This window comes from Cervus elaphus, chromosome 7 (assembly GCF_910594005.1).
Source record: "Cervus elaphus chromosome 7, mCerEla1.1, whole genome shotgun sequence".
NCBI classification, from domain to species: Eukaryota; Metazoa; Chordata; class Mammalia; order Artiodactyla; family Cervidae; genus Cervus; species Cervus elaphus.
The window spans coordinates 31,142,516-31,163,091 of record NC_057821.1 but is presented as its reverse complement, the minus strand read 5'-3'; the positions used below and the strand labels follow the sequence as shown (position 1 = coordinate 31,163,091).

The 20,576-nt window shown below is 36.9% G+C and overlaps 1 protein-coding gene across 1 annotated transcript; it reads right to left on the bottom strand.

Moving 5' to 3' along the window:
• Positions 1–2,721: 2,721 nt before the first annotated feature.
• Positions 2,722–3,678, bottom strand: LOC122697400 (putative olfactory receptor 2W6). The gene has a single exon (XM_043908223.1). The coding sequence runs from the start codon at positions 3,676–3,678 to the stop codon at positions 2,722–2,724; it is 957 nt and encodes a 318-aa protein (XP_043764158.1).
• Between the last annotated feature and the right edge of the window lie 16,898 nt (positions 3,679–20,576).

The window sequence follows — 20,576 nt, the reverse complement described above, 5'->3', positions numbered from 1 at the left end:
GTTTTCAAATGTTATACCACTCTATTCCTGTGATAAACCCCAAATGTTGACAATATGTTTTACTTTCTATGTAACACTAGATTAAATTTGCTAATGACTGTTTAGGATTTTTGTATGTATTTTCATGAGCTATCTATCTGTAAATTTCCTTTCTTGTAATGTCCTTGTTAGATTTGTTATCCAAGTTATGGTAACCTTATAAAATGAGTCATAAAATTGTATCAGTTATCTATTTCCAGAATAACTGTGTAAGAAATAACCACAAAATCCCAGGGCACACAAAAATAACAAGATAAAAAGTGATCTGATAATCTGATTAATAAGCATTTATTGAGCTGTCTTCTCATGGCTTTTAATTTAAAATCACAGTGAGAATAAACATACACATATATACACACACATACACAAGCATATGTGTAATATTTATTTCTCTTGGAGGAAGTTTAAGCACCATAGCTAAGAGATAAACAAATGTGCACAGTGAATGAATATTGATGTTCATTTCTACTTGTTGTATGTAAAAGATGAGTCTATGAAGATGAAGCACAGTTTAGTGAAAGGAAGAATTTATAGAGAATGAAAATGAAACATTTCTATTTTTATTACAGAGAATATTCTGTTATTCCTAGAAGATGACAGAACAGTTAGAATACAGTTGATTATTCCTACTTCATATGTAAATAAGTAAACTTTTAAAACTACATTATAAATTAAGTAAAAGGTGATTCTGGATATCGTAATGTAATTAAGGACACAGTGACATTTTCCCTTTGAGATACGACACTCAATATATATAATCTATAACAGTGATTCTAAATTTTCTAGAGAAGAGTGCTATGAAAATTGTTCCTTGTGGGGGAAAATTTGAAAAGCATTAGGTGCGAATTCCATAGGGAGCTTCCAAAATTGATATATTCATAGAGATTTATACTCTGTGTCTTGATTTCTTGCCTCTACTTCAAGATATTATTGACTCTAGAGTAATGCATATCTACATAGTGTAGAGATGATGTAAAAAGTTAATTTTTATCATTGTTCAATAGGGAATGATTCTAAAAGGATATTTCATCTCTCTCCCTTTGTCGTGAAGATCTCCTGGAGAAGGACATGGCAACCCACTCCTGTATTCTTGCCTGGAGAATCCCACGGACAGAGGAGCCTGGCGGGCTACAGTATGTTGGGTTGCACAGAGATGGACATGACTGAAGCGACATAGCATGCACGCAACATACAGTTTATTTTTATGGCAGTAGGACACATACTAAAAGTTGTTTTTAGTGAAAGACATGAGAAATGCTAAACCAGGAATATTTATATTCAGTTCATGGGCAGCATTAATAATGTCCTTAGTAAACATCATCATGGCTTAGCATCACCTTTCACTTAGTTTATATATTAGGAAGAACCAATTATATTCCATTTTTTCTACCTTCTTGTGTGAATAATAAAAACTAAACCTAAAACTCATTCTTATAAGCCCTAATTAATCTAAAATAAAAACTAATCTATTTGGACAAAGTACAAGAGTTAGTGCTCAAAATAGGAAAATATTCACTTTATGTCTAAAAATGATATGTTTTGAGAAAAACTTATTAGATATTTGGTATTTTTTCTAGGGCATCTAGATAAGTCTGCTGCTGCTGCTAAGTCGCTTCAGTCGTGTCCGACTCTGTGCAACCCCATGGACGGCAGCCCAGCAGGCTCCGCCGTCCCTGGGATTCTCCAGGCGAGAACACTGGAGTGGGCTTTCTTTAATATTTTTGGGTAGGCTTAAATGAGAACTTGCCAAACCCATGCTTTATCCAGTTCTTAATGATAACACTGGCCATGCTCCCAAATTTTGGAATCCTATTCACTTGTCATGAAATTCTAATATCATATATGTTTTCCTAGGTTATGAGATGGGATTTATCTGATTGACAACATTTCAAGTCTGAAGAAACATGTTTGCCTTTAAGGGTCAAATATATTTTCCTTACAACTCGTGAGGTACTGCAATTATTAATGAAACTGTGAAACATTCAACATACAGAAAACACTCAACCATAAATATCCCAACAGTCCCCCAGAGTTCATCTTATTGTGGCATTTGGCACTATAAAAGCACATTTGAACTTTCTAGGAATTTTTCTTCACTAATTCTAAGTTCACTCTTTTCACATATATTGAGCCTTAAAGTGAAAATAAAGTCACTCAGTCTTGTTTGACTCTTTACGACCCTATGGACTGTAGCCTGCCAGGCTCCTCTTGGAATACGCAAGAATACTGGAGTGGGTTGCCATTTTCTTCTCCAGGGGATCTTTCCAACCCAGAGATCAAACTCAGGTCTCCCACATTGCAGCAGACTCTTTACTATCTGAGACACCAGGGAATCCCATACTGAGGACCTAATCAGTACAGATCATTGTGTCAGAAGCTGGACTAAGTACAAAAATGCCTGGTGTTCACATTCATGGCTATTATTTTGCAAGCATAGGTCACTGTCTGATCCTGGATTGGAGACATCCTTGTGGTGAATTCTTGACTTAGAAGGACTTGAGAGGAATATAAGTGATGGTCTACTCAGGAATTTGCACTTTCTCAACCTAGCTAAACCATTGAATTCCCGCATCTCATTAAGTCCCTTCTCAGTCTGTTATGTCAGAACACGCCTTTATTTGCTAGGTCTAGCAATATATATAGAAGGTGGATCAAAAGACAGTCCCCAGATTTGATGACTTTTTACTCTACTTCTGCCTCTCCCTTCCCTAGTACCTTCTTCATGGCCTCTTTAACATCTTTGTTTCTCAGTGTATAGATTAGGGGGTTAACACTGGGAGTGACTATTGTGTAGAAAAGAGTAAGGAACTTGCCCTGGTCCTGGGAATAAGTGTTTGCTGGCTGGAGGTACATGTATATAATCGTACCATAGAAGAGAGAGACAACAATGAGGTGGGAGCTACAGGTGTTGAAGGCTTTCTTTCGCCCGGCAGCTGACCTGATCCTCAGCACGGCTCGTGCAATATAACCGTAAGAGACGAGGATGAGGATGAGTGGCGCCAGGATGATAAAGATTGCCAAGGCAAATGCCAGTGCCTCAAGGGTCATGGTATCGACACAGGCCATGCCAATTAGTGCTGGCATCTCACAGAGAAAGTGGTCCACCCGCCGGTGCCCACAGCGAGGTAGCATCAACGTCTGGGGTGCCATTATGAGAGAATTGCCGAAGCCACTCAACCATGCCACTGAAGCCAGCTGCCCACAGAGACGCGGGTGCATGATAACAGTATAGTGCAGGGGTTTGCAGACTGCAGCATAGCGGTCATACGCCATGACAGCCAGGAGCACACATTCCACCCCTCCCAGAGCTAGGACGAAGTAGAGCTGGATGGCACACCCCAGATAGCTGATGGTCTTATCTGCACCCCAAAGGTTGTAGAGCATCTGAGGGATGGAACCTGTGGTGAAGCACATGTCTAGGAATGAGAGGTTGGCCAAAAAGAAATACATGGGTGTGTGCAGCCGGGAATCCACAACTGAAAGCAAGATAATGGTCATGTTGCCAAGAAGAGTCAGCAGATAAAAAGTGAGGACAACCACAAAGAGGATCAGCTCTAGATGGGGACGATCAGAGAAGCCCACCAGGATGAAGCCTTCAAAAGCACTTGTGTTGTCATTTTCCATAACCTGTGACCACATGTTACCTGGTAGGAGAAAGATGAGTATCTGTGAAGGGCATAGATATACTCCCTTGAAATAGAATGACTGGTAAAATGGTAGAACAGAGACTTCTTTGGAAATGCTGGATGCTTGACCCAGAATTTCAATAGGTATTAGTTAAGTCATTACTGGATCTGAAAACATTATTTGGGAATTTTCACGCTCTGGACTGTGATTTTTTTTACCAGTATTTTGCATCACTCTTTTTAGTTCTGCAGGATGTAAAAAGTTACTTTCAAATCTTGATTATTTTACAAGGGAATGAACACAAAATTATCCACCTTTAAAAACAATTTTAAAGGGAAGCATTGAATTAATTCTTCTAGTCACATGTAATGTATGGATGGGAATAGTGGCTTATGTCTTTGGATCAGAGAACCAGTCTTGCTATTAGGTGAAATTTCATTCTGTACATTTAATGGATAGAACCCCATGGATAAGTTCAAAATCTCTCTCCAGCTTCCTCGTAGAATGAAGATTTGATCAAGCTTATGTAAATAAAGTGCATAAGCATTTAGGCTGTGAAGTATTGGCATAATAAATCTAATTGCCCATGACACAGTTATGGTCTAAAGTTCAAGAAAATATCCCCCCAAAACAAAATAAAAACCAAACCAAAACAAAAATCCTCTAAATGATAGGAAAGAGGCCTAGGTTATATTTCTTCCTACACAGAATCCCTAACTTACCAAATTTGACTGCAACCTCAGAAATCCCATGTCCACAGTTCGTTCTCTTTCTTGGGACTTTACTTGGAAGTCCAAGTGAAATGACCAGAGTGAAAACAAAGAGAAGAGAAAGATGACATTTAGGAAATCTATGAGAGAAAGAGACAGCAAGAAGGCAACAGTACCCAGCAGAGGCAAATCTGAATGAAGAGAGAATGTTGATAAGTACACAGTAGTTATACCACCTGAAGCCCCCAAATATCCATATGCCCCCTCCCACTCAGATAAGGAGTCAGAGAAGGAGCAGGCTGGGGGTAACTCTGATGTATGCTCTGTACAGGAAACACTTGAAGAACGGAGGGTTCACATTTGAAAAGGAAGAATTTATATTGGTTTCAGAGTTGATATTAGATTCGATTCTTCCTTTTCTGTCTCACCCTATGGAGTAAAACTTTCCTTTCAAAATTCCCTGAACTAATTATTTCTAACAAGCAATGGGAGAGTATATGGTCTCAGAGGAAATATCATTTTACTAACACACACACACATTACAGATTCATCCTAGAGAGAGATGGAGAGAGAGCACCAAATCTTCCCCTCCTGGTTTCATCAAGACCAGTAGTTAGTGATAAGCATTAAGGCATGGAACTTGGTCACCTCATAATTCAGAATAGAACCTAGAATCAATGAAAAGATGCATAAAGATCTATATTGCATTTTTACAGCATGTAGTGCAGAGAAGTACTATTCATAGCCCTTTAAAATTTTGTTGAAGATTAATTTTCTATGCAAATTTAAGGTTCTTAATAATAAAGCTTAACTTGAAAAAGAGAGATTAATTTTGACGTTCAAAATTAATGCACAAACTATCTGTTACAATCGTAAGGTGAACAATATGGAAACTATTGCATCTCAAAAATGTTTTCTATATTTAGCTCTCAAAGACTTCTAAGGGAGATGAATCTCATGTTTCACCTCAACAGCCAGAGATTTCAGGTGGTATACATGAGATACTATGTATAAATGTGCTTTATACTTTGAAAATATTGTTAGATTTTGATAGCCAATATTATTAATATCCTATGGCCGACTGACTTCAGTGACCATTTCTATAGATTTTTCTCAAGTAAAAACAGAACATATATGATCATTATCAGGTCAAATACTATGTTTTAAACATACAAATATTAATGTCATATAGTATAAACTTAATACCATTAGTTATATTGGTAGAGATGGAATATACTAGCTAGAAACAGTGATGGTTTTATCATCTCCTTTAATTTATAAACAAATGGCATGCAATGATTGTTTTCTGTCAGCAAACACTGAAATACATAGATGAGCAATCAAAGCGAATCAATATTAATTCTGTATTCCAGCAAATTTCTTGACACAGTGGGGTGACCCATTCCCCTGAGAATTGCTTCTTTTACTTACACTAAGTTTTTAGCTTGTATACCATCTCAACCTAATGTTTTCTCATGAAAAGTAGGGAGAAATACCTAGAGAATTTGATGCTCTCAAGAATTTCCTTTCCGAGATAATAAGTCCTTCTGAGAAACGAAGATGAGATCCTCATGGAGCACTTAATGAAGGATGTAGAATTGTTAGCCATAGAAGAAACTTTTGAAGCAATCTTTAAATTTTTTTGCCACCTCATTCTTAGCCATTTTAGTCACACCTGGCCCATCACTAACCCTAACCGATTACAAATACATTTAAACTTGTAACAGATGGAAATAATATAGTTACAGAAAGTTATTTTCTGTAAAATAAAATAATACAATCCAAGCATTACAGTGATTACAAGAGATGTTTCCCAGTTGTGATATGACATCACAGAATGTTATCAGAGCGAAAGGGTGAAAAGATAGAATTGGAGGCCCACAGAAAGGATGAAGAGAATGAGGAAGAAGTACTGTAATTGAAGAACCAAAGAGATTCAGGATGCAGGAGATGACAAAGGGATTTTCTTTACTTGAGGAGGCACTGTTAGTTTTTTAAGCACATGACCACAAGGAATCAGAGCCTGTGCTATCAATGTCAGGCTTGAGGGAACTTCCAGCTTGCCCTCCGACTCCTATCGCTGATGATCCTTCAGCTCTGCAATCTCCCACCTCCTCTCCTTTCTCCAGTCAGTAACTCTTCTTGCCTGTTCACTGATGCCAGCCCCTGTATGCCAGCTATTGTACTGTACCGTACACTTCAAGGTCCTATACTGTAAGAGTAAAAATGTTTATTTTTAGGGTTGATTTGTTTTTATGTACTATTTGTGTGAAAAGTATTATAAACCTATACAGTATAGTACAGTACTACATAGCTGATTGTGTTAGCTGGGTACCTAGGATTACTTTGTTGGGCTCACGAATATGCTCTTGGGACGGAACTTGTTTGTATGTAGGGAACTTATTGTATTTCTCTTTGCTAAAAAAGGAATCTTTCTAAAATAGGAATGTTATACTGCCAGTACTTCAAGTCCTGAAGGGACTCATTGTCTAGAGAAATATACACTTATTTCTTAATATTGATGCTACTTCTGGACAAATTTACATTTCCAGCTCTTTCTAAAAGGGATTTTGTTTACTTTATATTCCAAATATTTTGAACTAGTCAACATTTCCCCTAAACAATAAAAAATTGAATTATATCTGGAAAATAATTTTGAATAAAAGGGAAGGAGAATAGCCTTTGAAGATAGAATGGCTCAAACTCCAGATCAGAAACAATGCAGGCTTAAAAACTAGAAAGTTTCATTTACTATCACTGGGGAGAAAAACTACTTTGAAGAATGTTTGTGAAAGTTAAATAAATATTAAATATTGAACATTGTCCCTGACAATATATAGTAAATCTTTAATAGTTGTGATCTTTCTTAACTATATGTCTTCTTATCACATTCTCTTTGATGAGGATATTTGTTCTATAAAAATAATACTCATAGAAAAAGCAAGGGAATTCCAAAAAATATCTATTACTGTTTCATTGACTATGCTAAAGCCTTTGACTGTGTGGATCACAACAAACTGGAAAATTCTTAAAGAAATGGGAATATTAGACCATCTTACCTGCCTCCTGAGAAACCTATATGCAGGACAAGAAGCAACAGTTAGAAACTGGACATGGAACAACGGATTGTTTCCAAATTATTAATTAATTTATGCTTTAGAACTGTGGTGTTGGAGAAGACTCTTGAGAGTCTCTTGGACAGCAAGGGGATCAAACTAGTCAATCCTAAAGGAAATCAACCTTGAATATTCACTGGAAGGACCGATGCTTAGGCTGAAGCTCCAATACTTTGGTCATCTGATGCAAAGAGCTAACTCATTAGAAAAGATTCTGATGCTTGGAAAGTTTGAGGGCAAGAGGAGAAGGGGACAACAGAGGATGACATGGTTGGATGGTATCACTGGCACAATGGACATGAGTTTGAGCAAACTCCGGGAGATACTGAAAGATAGAGAAGCCTGGTGTGCTGCAGTTCATGAGGTTGCAGAGTTGGACACAACTTAGCAACTGAACAACAAATATAAATTCTTACACTCTTAATTTTCTTAAGAAATACAGATTAAATATACATGTACATAGATAAACACATGTATTTTCTGTGAATTAAAGTGTTAGTTGTTCAGTCATGTCCAACACTTTGCAACCCCATGGACCGGGGACCTGCCAGGCTCCTCTGTTCGTGGGACTGTCTAGGCAAGAACACTGGAGTGGGTTGCTGTGCCCTCCAGGGGATCTTCCTGACCCTGGAATCACACCTGGGTTTCCTGCATTGCAGGCAGATTCTTTACTGTCCAAGCCACCAGGGAAACCCCCTTTGCATTAAAAAAAAAAAAAATGATAATATATGTTCTTGATTTTTTTAGCTTTTTATTTTGAAATAATCTTAGACTTACAACAAAGTTGCAAAAAAAGTTCAGATGGTTTCTGTATACCTTTCAACTATCTTCCCTTAATGCTTTTTTTTTTTCCCCCCTGCACTGGGTCTTCTTTGTGGTGCACAGGCTTCTCTAGTTATGGTACATGGGCTTTGTTGCCCTGCAGCATGTGGGAATCTTTGCTTCCTAATCAGGGATCAAACCTGCCTCACCTGTATTGGAAAGCAGATTCTTAACCACAGGACCAACAAGGAAGTCTCTATCTTACCCTAATGTTGAATCTTGCATAATCATGGTACAATTATCAAAAAATGGAAAATTAATATTGATAAAAGGTTATTAGAATTTTACAAATTGTCCCACTAATATTCTTTTATTGCTCTAGGATCCAACCCAGGAAACCACATTGCATTAGCTGTCACATCTCCTTAAGCCTCCTCTAACTTGGGGCGATTGCTTATCCTTTTTTTGTTTTTCATGACCTGAACCCTTATGAAGAGTAATAAAGTGACCATGATGTTAACTTCGATCATTTGGTTAAAGTAATTTCTACCAGGTTTCTCCATCATGAAGTTAGCATTTTCCTTTTCTAACTAAAGATTACTTTGTGGGAGAATATGTTGAGATTATGCAAACATTTATTTCTGATCATGTTTTTACATTTATCTTAGCATTCATCAGTGATTCTTCCCTGCAACAAATATTTCTATTGCATCTAACTTTCTATTTCTATCACTCTTTCTTCACTTAATAATTGAAATTCTATTGTAAAGAAGAGCTTTTACTTCTTCTTCTGTTTGTTTAACCTTTCATTAAATCATTATTTAATCAGTATAAACTTGTGAATATTTACTTTATTGTATTGGTTATAGTCCAATACTACCATTATTTTGCAGCTGAAATTGTCTTATATTTGGCCTTTAAAGTTCCTTCAAGGTGGCTCATCCTTTCACCATGTTATGTTACTTTATGAGCATTTCCTTGGGACTATAAGATATGCCCCATTCACTCTGTGTTTTATCTTATTGTTATAATTAATTAATATCACTATTTATACTGCTGCTCAAGTTGTCCCATCTTTGGCCTTTGGGAGCTCCTTCAAGTTGATTCCCATGTTCTTTTAATGTGCCCTGAACATTGCTGGCATCTTGTTCCATCACTTCATGGCAACAAGAAGGGGGAAAAGTGGAAATGGTGATAGATTTTACTTTCTTGGGCTCCAAAATGACTGCAGACAGTGATTGTGGCCATGCTTGCTCCTTGGAAGGAAAGCTATGACAAACCTAGACAGCATATTAAAAAGTAAACATGTCATTTTGCCGACAAAGCAATGGTTTTTCCAGTAGTCATGAACCGATATAAGAGTTGGACCATAAAGAAGGCTGAGCTCTGAAGAACTGATGCTTTTGAACTGTGGTGCTGGATAAGACTCTTGAGAGTCCTTTGGACAGCAAGAAGATCTAACCAGTCAATCCTAAAGGAAATCAACCCTGAGTATTCACTGGAAGGACTGGTGCTGAAGCTGAAGTTCCAATTTATTCTGGCAAAGATTGAGGGCAGGAGGAGAAGGGGACAACAGAGGATAAGATAGTTGAATAGCATTACTGACTCAATGGACATGAATTTGAGCAAACCCTGGGTATAGTGGAGGACAGAGGAGCCAGGCGTGCTGCAGTCCATGGGATCGCAAAGAGTTGGATCTGATTTAGGGACTGAACAACAACATTGCTGAACACTTCTCTACTCTGTGGATATCCCAAGATCATCTTGTGCTTTTGTAGTCCAAGCCCTAAAGCCAAACATTTTACCACGTTCCTTTTACTGTATTAGAGAATGTATTCAGAAATCAAAATCTGTGTGCTAAGTATGCTCTTTGCTATTTTATTATTCCTTCTAGGCTCTCTCAGCTAACAGAGTTTAGAAATATCTATGTATACTCACATATACATTCACACATATATTCTTATTTCTTTATATCTGTTAATCTGTTTGTATGTTTGTGTGTGTGTATAGCCACAAGTTCATACTGATATCTCCAATTCCAGTAAAATACCACAGAGCTTGTTCTAGCTTCCATCATTTCCTTATCTGTAACTTTCTCTCTGACTGTGAAAAGTTGGCTCTCATGATCTGTAATTTATTTACTTATCTGGTCAGTTCTAATATACACTCAGTTTCAGAAGTTCTAACCCCTACTCCTGCCAATAACAACTTCACTAACTAGAGAACACTACTTGTGCACAGTTCTTTTTTTTCACCTTAGGGTCGTCTATACTGGGCGTGGTGGTCAAATACTCTTTCAGAAAGTTAATTTAGGCTAATTCTTTTCTTCTTTACTTTCTTTAGCATGGTTATGTTGTTCATCCATAACACTGGTCGGTTCATTTATTACTGTTTGTATCTCTTTTGGGTACCTCACATCCCAGTTGACTTTTAATTATTTATTTAAATTTTGAAAATGTGAAACAGTATCATGGTTATAAGGTTAAGAATTATATAAAACACTGTATTCAGAAAAGGATCACTCCTCTCTTTTTTTAAAAAAAAATTTTTTATTTATTTATTTATTTTTATTAGTTGGAGGATAATCACTTCACATCATTTCAGTGGGTTTTGCCATACATTGATATGAATCAGCCATAGAGTTACACGTATTCCCCATCCCGATCCCCCCTCCCACCTCCCTCTCCACCCGATTCCTCTGGGTCTTCCCAGTGCACCAGGCCCGAGCACTTGTCTCATACATCCCACCTGGACTGGTGATCTGTTTCACCATAGATAATATACATGCTGTTCTTTCAAAACATCCCACCCTCACCTTCTCCCACAGAGTTCAAAAGTCTGTTCTGTACTTCTGTGTCTCTTTTTCTGTTTTGCATATAGGGTTGTCATTACCATCTTTCTAAATTCCATATATATGTGTTAGTATGCTGTAATGTTCTTTATCTTTCTGGCTTACTTCACTCTGTATAATGGGCTCCAGTTTCATCCATCTCATTAGAACTGGTTCAAATGAATTCTTTTTAATGGCTGAGTAATATTCCATGGTGTATATGTACCACAGCTTCCTTATCCATTCATCTGCTGATGGATATCTAGGTTGCTTCCATGTCCTGGCTATTATAAACAGTGCTGCGATGAACATTGGGGTGCACATGTCTCTTTCAGATCTGGTTTTCTCAGTGTGTATGCCCAGAAGTGGTATTGCTGGGTCATATGGCAGTTCTATTTCCAGTTTTTTAAGAAATCTCCACACTGTTCTCCATAGCGGCTGTACTAGTTTGCATTCCCACCAACAGTGTAAGAGGGTTCCCTTTTCTCCACACCCTCTCCAGCATTTATTGCTTGTAGACTTTTGGATAGCAGCCATCCTGACTGGCGTGTAATGGTACCTCGTTGAGGTTTTCATTTGCATTTCTCTGATGATGAGTGATGTTGAGCATCTTTTCATGTGTTTGTTAGCCATCTGTATGTCTTCTTTGGAGAAATGTCTGTTTAGTTCTTTGGTCCATTCTTTGATTGGGTCATTTATTTTTCTGGAATTGAGCTTCAGGAGTTGCTTGTATATTTTTGAGATTAATCCTTTGTCTGTTGCTTCATTTGCTATTATTTTCTCCCAATCTGAGGGCTGTCTTTTCACCTTGCTTATAGTTTCCTTTGTTGTGCAAAAGCTTTTAAGTTTGATTAGGTCCCATTTGTTTATTTTTGCTTTTATTTCCAATATTCTGGGAGGTGGGTCATAGAGGATCTTGCTGTGATTTATGTCGGAGAGTGTTTTGCCTATGTTCTCCTCTAGGAGTTTTATAGTTTCTGGTCTTACATTTAGATCTTTAATACATTTTGAGTTTATTTTTGTGTATGGTGTTAGAAAGTGTTCTAGTTTCATTCTTTTACAAGTGGTTGACCAGTTTTCCCAGCACCACTTGTTAAAGAGGTTGTCTTTTTTCCATTGTATATCCTTGCCTCCTTTGTCAAAGATAAGGTGTCCATAAGTTCGTGGATTTATCTCCGGGCTTTCTATTCTGTTCCATTGATCTATATTTCTGTCCTTGTGCCAGTACCATACCGTCTTGATGACTGTGGCTTTGTAGTAGAGTCTGAAGTCAGGCAGGTTGATTCCTCCAGTTCCATTCTTCTTTCTCAAGATTACTTTGGCTATTCGAGGTTTTTTGTATTTCCATACAAATTGTGAAATTATTTGTTCTAGTTCTGTGAAAAATACCGTTGGTAGCTTGATAGGGATTGCATTGAATCTATAGATTGCTTTGGATAGAATAGCCATTTTGACAATATTGATTCTTCCAATCCATGAACACGGTATGTTTCTCCATCTGTTTGTGTCCTCTTTGATTTCTTTCATCAGTGTTTTATAGTTTTCTATGTATAGGGCTTTTGTTTCTTTAGGTAGATATACTCCTAAGTATTTTATTCTTTTTGTTGCAGTGGTGAATGGTATTGTTTCCTTAATTTCTCTTTCTGGTTTTTCATTGTTAGTATATAGGAATGCAAGGGATTTCTGTGTGTTAATTTTATATCCTGCAACTTCACTATATTCATTGATTAGCTCTAGCAATTTTCTGGAAGAGTCTTTAGGGTTTTCTATGTAGAGGATCATGTCATCTGCAAACAGCGAGAGTTTCACTTCTTCTTTTCCTATCTGGATTCCTTTTACTTCTTTTTCTGCTCTGATTGCTGTGGCCAGAACTTCCAACACTATGTTGAATAGTAGTGGTGAGAGTGGGCACCCTTGTCTTGTTCCTGATTTCAGGGGAAATGCTTTCAATTTTTCACCATTGAGGGTGATGCTTGCTGTGGGTTTGTCATATATAGCTTTTTTTATGTTGAGGTATCTTCCTTCTATTCCTGCTTTTTGGAGAGTTTTAATCATAAATGAGTGTTGAATCTTGTCAAAAGCTTTCTCTGCATCTACTGAGATAATCATATGGTTTTTATCTTTCAATTTGTTAATGTGGTGTATTACATTGATTGATTTGTGGATATTAAAGAATCCTTGCATTCCTGGGATAAAGCCTACTTGGTCGTGCTGTATGATTTTTTTAATATGTTGTTGGATTCTGTTTGCCAGAATTTTGTTAAGGATTTTTGCATCTATGTTCATCAGTGATATTGGCCTGTAGTTTTCTTTTTTTGTGGCATCTTTGTCTGGTTTTGGAATTAGGGTGATGGTGGCCTCATAGAATGAGTTTGGAAGCTTACCTTCTTCTGCAATTTTCTGGAAGAGTTTGAGTAAGATAGGTGTTAGCTCTTCTCTAAATTTTTGATAGAATTCAGCTGTGAAGCCATCTGGTCCTGGGCTTTTGTTTGCTGGAAGATTTCTGATGACAGTTTCGATTTCCTTGCTTGTGATGGGTCTGTTAAGATCTTCTATTTCTTCCTGGTTCAGTTTTGGAAAGTTATACTTTTCTAAGAATTTGTCCATTTCATCCAAGTTGTCCATTTTATTGGCATAGAGCTTCTGGTAGTAGTCTCTTATGATCCTTTGTATTTCAGTGTTGTCTGTTGTGATCTCTCCATTTTCATTTCTAATTTTGTTAATTTGGTTCTTCTCTCTTTGTTTCTTAATGAGTCTTGCTAATGGTTTGTCAATTTTGTTTATTTTTTCAAAAAACCAGCTTTTAGCTTTGTTGATTTTTGCTATGGTCTCTTTAGTTTCTTTTGCATTTATTTCTGCCCTAATTTTTAAGATTTCTTTCCTTCTGCTAACCCTGGGGTTCTTCATTTCTTCCTTCTCTAATTGCTTTAGGTGTAGAGTTAGGTTATTTATTTGGCTTTTTTCTTGTTTCTTGAAGTAAGCCTGTAATGCTATGAACCTTCCCCTTAGCACTGCTTTTACAGTGTCCCATAGGTTTTGGGTTGTTGTGTTTTCATTTTCATTCATTTCTATACATATTTTGATTTCTTCTTTGATTTCTTCTATGATTTGTTGGTTATTCAGAAGCGTGTTATTTAGCCTCCATATGTTTGAATTTTTAACAATTTTTTTCCTGTAATTGAGATCTAATCTTACTGCACTGTGGTCAGAAAAGATGACTGGAATGATTTCAATTTTTTTGAATTTTCCAAGACCAGATTTATGGCCCAGGATGTGATCTATTCTGGAGAAGGTTCCGTGTGCACTTGAGAAAAAGGTGAAGTTGATTGTTTTGGGGTGAAATGTCCTATAGATATCAATTAGGTCTAGCTGGTCCATTGTGTTATTTAAGGTTTGTGTTTCCTTGTTAATTTTCTGTTTAGTTGATCTATCCATAGTTGTGAGTGGGGTATTAAAGTCTCCCACTATTATTGTGTTACTATTAATTTCCTCTTTCATACTCGTTAGCATTTGCCATACATATTGCGGTGCTCCTATGTTGGGTGCATATATATTTATAATTGTTATATCTTCTTCTTGGATAGGATCACTCCTCTCTTATCCCCTTCTTTCTTATATGAAAGGTAACATATAATACATAGTCTTTGTATTGCTTTTTTACTTAACAATATAACCTGTAACACTCAACAGTTCATACAGATCTTTATCTTACTTTAAATTATCTTTATTTTGAAAAAAATTATATATTTTCAGGAATTTGAAGCAATAATAATACAGAGAGATCCTGTGTACCAAATATGCCACTGGGACATTTAACATAAATATAGTACCATGTCAAAACAGAAAATTGACATTGGTGCAATTCACAGATTTTTTTTTTTTCAGATTTCACTGGTGTCACATGTACTCATGTGTGTGTGTGTGTAGTTCCATGCACACCTCCACAATCAAGATACACAGGAACCCAAATGGAAGTGAGAGAGTCAATTCCTAGGTAGGTTGATAAGAAAAGTCTGGGGTCCCAGAGGAGGAGAGGGGTCTGGAATTCTCAAGGAGGAGAAAAGGACAAATGTTTTTTTCTTTAAGCCCAGAGCTGATGATTGCACAACAAAACAACTCATCTTGTTCAGGATATGCTTTCCCTTAAACACTGTACCAATGATTATATAACAACAATGTATCCTGCTTGAGGACATGTTTCTCCTTTTTGAGAACCTTCTGACTAATCCTGTCATCTTAAAAGGTATGTTGTGGAAGTGGGTCTGGTGAGACCTTTCTGTTGTTAGTTCTAATCTTGTTAATTTAAGATTTATGTTTTGGGAATGGGTCTGGTAAAATTATACAAGGCCTTGACAAGACTAATTAGTGGGGCACTCTCTGCCCCCTTCTGATGTCTATGTCAGAAGCTTTCTCTGTTCCTTTTTCACTTTAATAAAACTCTGCTACACAAAATCTCTTGAGTGATCAAGCCTGGTCCTTGGTCCCGAAGTTAAATCTTCTTCAGAGATCACGAATCCAACATCGTTCACCGTAAGCTTTCAGGTTAGCCGAATATAACAATGAGGAATAAGAGAATTTTCCAGGAAGAATATTTTAATGGAGGCTTTATTATTTTAGTATTATTTTTGTTGCTATTCAGTTGGTAAGTTGTGTCCAACTCTTTGTGACCCCATGAACTGCAGCACACCAGGCTTCCCTGTCCTTCACCGTCTCAAGGAGTTTGCTCAAACACATGTCCATTGAGTCAGTGATGCCATCCAGCCATCTCATCCTCTGTCGCCTCCTTCTCCTCCTGCCTTCAGTCTTTCCCAGCATCAGGGTTTTTTCCAATGAGTCAGCTCTTTGCATTAGGTGGTCAAAGTATTGCAGCTTTGGCTTCAGCACCAGTACTTCCAATGAATATTCAGGACTGATCTCCTTTAGGATGGACTGGTTGGATCTCCTTGCAGTCCAAGGGACTCTCAAGAGTCTTCTCCGGCACCATAGTTCAAAAGCATCAATTCTTTAGCACTCAGCCTTCTTTATGGTCCAACTCTCACATCCATACGCGATTACTGGAGAAACCATAGCTTTGACTATATGAATCTTTGTCAGCAAATGATGTCTCTACTATTTAATACACTATCTAGCTTTGTCATAGCTACTCTTTCAAGCAGCTAAAACATCTTTTAATTTTGTGGCTGTGGTCACAGTCTGCAGTGATTTGGGGGCCCAACAAAATGAAATCTGACACTGATTCCACATTTTCCCCATCTATTTGTCATACAGTGATAGGACCAGATGCCAACATAGTTTTTTGAATGCAGAGTTTTAAGCCAGCTTTTGCATTCTCCTCTTTCATCTTCATTAAGAGGCTCTTTAGTTTGTCTTCATTTTCTGCCATTAAAGTGGTACCATCTGCATATCTGAGGTTATTGATGTTTCTCCCATCAGTCCTAATTCCAGCTTGTGATTCATCGAGCCTGGCATTTCGCCTGATGTACCCTGCATATAAGTTAAATAAGCAAGCTGACAATATACAGCCTTGATGTACTCCTTTACCAATTTATATTAGTTACTGTTTAAAACACTAACTTAAGGTTTTCTACTTTCTATTTTCCTCAGTTGTTCATTCCTTTCCAAAGATGGTACAGGGAGGGCTATGCATGGCTTGGGGCCGTGAGGGTGAGGGGTTGAGTAAGGGTGGCAGGTAGGACTGAGTTCTAGACTGCTACTCCCTCCAGAGATTGCACTGTACTTGTTGTGCACCAAGTCACTCATTTTATTTGAACATTGCAAAAAATCAAATTTCACATGAGCATTGCCAACTTTTTGAAAAAGTTGCTTGTATTCATTTGCATTCTGGATTCTCTTTTAATTGCCTGAAAATATATTCCTTCATTAGTCAGAATCCTTATGATGATTATGTATCCATTTTAAGACTTGAACAGCTGTATAATAACTGTCCACAGTCCACGTACTTCAGGTAATTGACATCATCAGACATTGCCACATCCTGGCCTTGTACTTTATATCATGGTCCTGGTAAGTCAGCAGAGTCAGAAATCAGAGCATTCCTAAAAGCCCTTAGTATCAGAGCATTCCTACATCAGAAGGGCTAAGAGCTACTAGCCTACATGTAGAAAATGACTGTGAACTTTATAACTATATCTCTAAAACAACTTTCTCTTAGTTGACAAAAATTCTTACAGCTATTTCATTACCAGTTGATATGAGAATATGACAAGAGGAAGTTGGAGTTAGTGGTTTTAACTAATTATGGATTAGTTTTTGTCTTGCTTTGCTTTTTGTTTTTACAAATTTTGTGAATTCCTGGGTTTATGTGAACACATTACTAGAATCCTTCCTTCCCAGATTCTTAGAAAGGGCCCATCAAAATAATAGTCTGAAGATTAAGCTCAATCAGTTTAATGGTAAATCCACCTCTGACATTGCCCATGAAGTCACCCACATCAGCAAAATCTATGCAGTTAACTACAGACTTAGCTCAAATCTGCTACAAGAATTCTGTTTCCAGGAAAGATAAAATTGCTTTCAGAAGTCCTCAAGAACTAGAAAAGGCATAAAAATAAAATCATTTGTGTTAAAATATCAGGGAGCCATGGGAACAACAAAGATAAAAATATTAAGATTCAATTAATGTTCCATAGTGAAGAACTTGTGAGCTGACGTCGCTTTTTCTCTAAACTTACTGATTCCGTATGCAAATAAGAAGCTGATGCCTTTAGCTGGTAAAAGACTATTAGAAAAGAATAGAGGGGGGAATAACTCAGAAATTTGTCGTTCATGTACAGCAAAGTGACAAAAATGAATTGAAAGCCTGAACTACAAGGCAATTTCCCCCTAAAGGTATTTGACAAGCCTTTAAATAAGAAAGGAAACTTGCAAACTATGTCAAAATCTCTCAAAAGATTGAGAAATCAATTGGTACTGAGAAGTTAAAGTTTAGAGTAGTTAAAGTTTAGAGTTTATGATTAATCCAGAAGTGTAATACTGTCTAGGTCTGTTGATATTGTTGTGAATAGCAGAATTTCATTCTTTTCTATGCTGAATTTTATTCTTTTATGTGTGTGTGTGTGTATATTAATATCTGAAAAAAATCAAAACACTAACTGTAAAAGATACATGCTTCCAGTGTTTATAGCAGCATTATTTACAATAGCCAAGATATGGAAGCAATCTAAGTGTTCATCAAGAGATGAATGGATAAAGGAGATGTGTACTAAATATGTGTTTCTTTTGGCAGAATGCAGTTAGGCAAGGAAATCATTGTGATATCTGTCCATGGGGCAAGCTTCAGCATTCCCTTTTATTTCTTGGAATACTACCACTCTCTTGGGACTCTAATGCTAAAATTTCATTTTATTTATTTATCTTTTAGCCATGTCACGTGGCATGTGGGATCTTAGTTCCCTGACCAGGGATCACAGTTTTGCCCTTTGCATTGGAAGCACAGAGTTTTAACCACTGAACCACCAGAGAAGTCCCTAAAAGTTTATTTTAAACTTTAGTAGAGTTTGAATATATCTCTACCCCCATTTCCTCCTAGATAAGCCATTATCTCCAGCCTTTTGTAACATTTCTCTTACAGAAAACACAGCTGGTTTGCTTACCTTGCTACTGCGGACTTCTATTCCCTGCATACCTCACTGTTGCAGGCTTTTGTTCCAATATGCAATATTAAAAAGTCAGATAGTCAAAGAGTAACAGACCAAATAAGCTTCTTTTAGAGGTTCTTTCCAAGTAAAAGAAGAGAGCTACACTAATTAAATTGATTTCTTAAAAATGAGTCTTGGTGGTAATGAAATGGAGCAGGACTCTATGCTCTTGGTCTACCATGTCCTCTCTCTGCCTGTTGTCTGTGGAAAAACTTTAGCTGAAGAATAAATTAAATCAGAGAAGTGAGAAGACACAGGAAATAAGGAAAACAAAGGAGACCAAGTAATGGTTTAGTCATTAGCATAGTCAAAGTCCTTTAGTTCCTTCTCAAGGACTATAGATAGTATTCTGAACCATATCCTGGGGACTATTTTATAGATACTGAACTCCCACCAGGTGGAGAGTTCACTACATGGTGACCAGACTGTGGCCATGACAGAAGCTGCCACAATTCCTCAAGAAATGGAAACAAACATACCCTGGAATTGAAGATTGACTGTACTTAAAAAAATCAAGATGATGCTGGTCAGATCACCAATGACCCATTCCAAGATGGCTGTGCTGTTTCTGCACGTAGGTCCTTTCTCAGCCTGTAGAAGTTCTTGCCCACTGATTGTCAGTGAAGTTGGCCTTTGGACAGGAGTCTGCCCCCTCCTTGCCCCGCGCTGGTTGCCAATATCCAAAATAAAACAAACTTTCCTTTCCACCACCTGGCCTCTTTATTGGCATTTTGAGTATTGGAGCAGCTGGATCCCACTTTCAGTTACAGTAGAAGGGAGGCACATTAACTCTTTGGTAGCAAAACCAGAAGGTTAAAAAAAAAGAACAGAAGTGGGACTTCCACTTATGTAATCAATTTCCTAACACATTTTATTTTAACCACTCTAAGCCTCTATTTCTATATCTATGTATCTTTGGAAATAATGAATGAAATAATTGAATAATGATGAACTGTCTCACAGGGCACTTATGAGGACTGAGTGAAACTGTCCTTTCAAAGGACTCAGCACCGGGGTCTGGATAATAATAATAATCTCAATAGATCCTTCCCTGTTTCCAAGATCTTCAATAAGTGTGCATTACTTGGCACTTTCTAAATTTAAAGAATTCTGAAACAATTTCAGTTTGTGTATACTTGGTCCATTTTGCAGAATAAGTATTTACCTTTATTCATGTTTTCTTTAGTCCTTTCTTTACTTTCTTCTTAAATTGTGATTTTTGTTCACTTAAATGCAATCTGTTTAAAAAAAAACTATAAAGATAATTCATACTCTAGTTCAATTTGTCCCCTAACCATCTTCAACCTTACTCCTACTCTTGTATAGAGAAGTAACCAGTGTCATTAATTTTAAAAACTTTTAAATATACACAAAGTCTCAGTTTGTTTCTTTTCTAGCTTTACTTCATGCCCCATCTTCCTCTAGATATTACCCTCTGCCCCTTTCCAGATTATTCATGTTCATGTTATTTAGATAATAACGTTAATTAAGAACTAGTCATTATTCTTAAAAAAACTAGATATTTTCTCATGTAATCTCATACAGACACGCAATACATGATAAAATCATATTTCAGTGTCTTAAATTATTGTTTTATAAAAGTAGGACCATGTAATGTATTTGTTTCAGCATTTTTTATTTCCTCATTCAGCAAAACCTCAGGAAAACATCTCCAAGACATGTGTTAGTGCTATAATTCCTTGTTTCAGATGAATGAATATTTTCCATTCTGTGAATATATTATGCAGTAAACTTGCTATCAAAGGACCCTATATTTTTCTTCATCATTGGTCATTAAAGTATTTCTACATCAAACATTATTGTTCATTTGTCC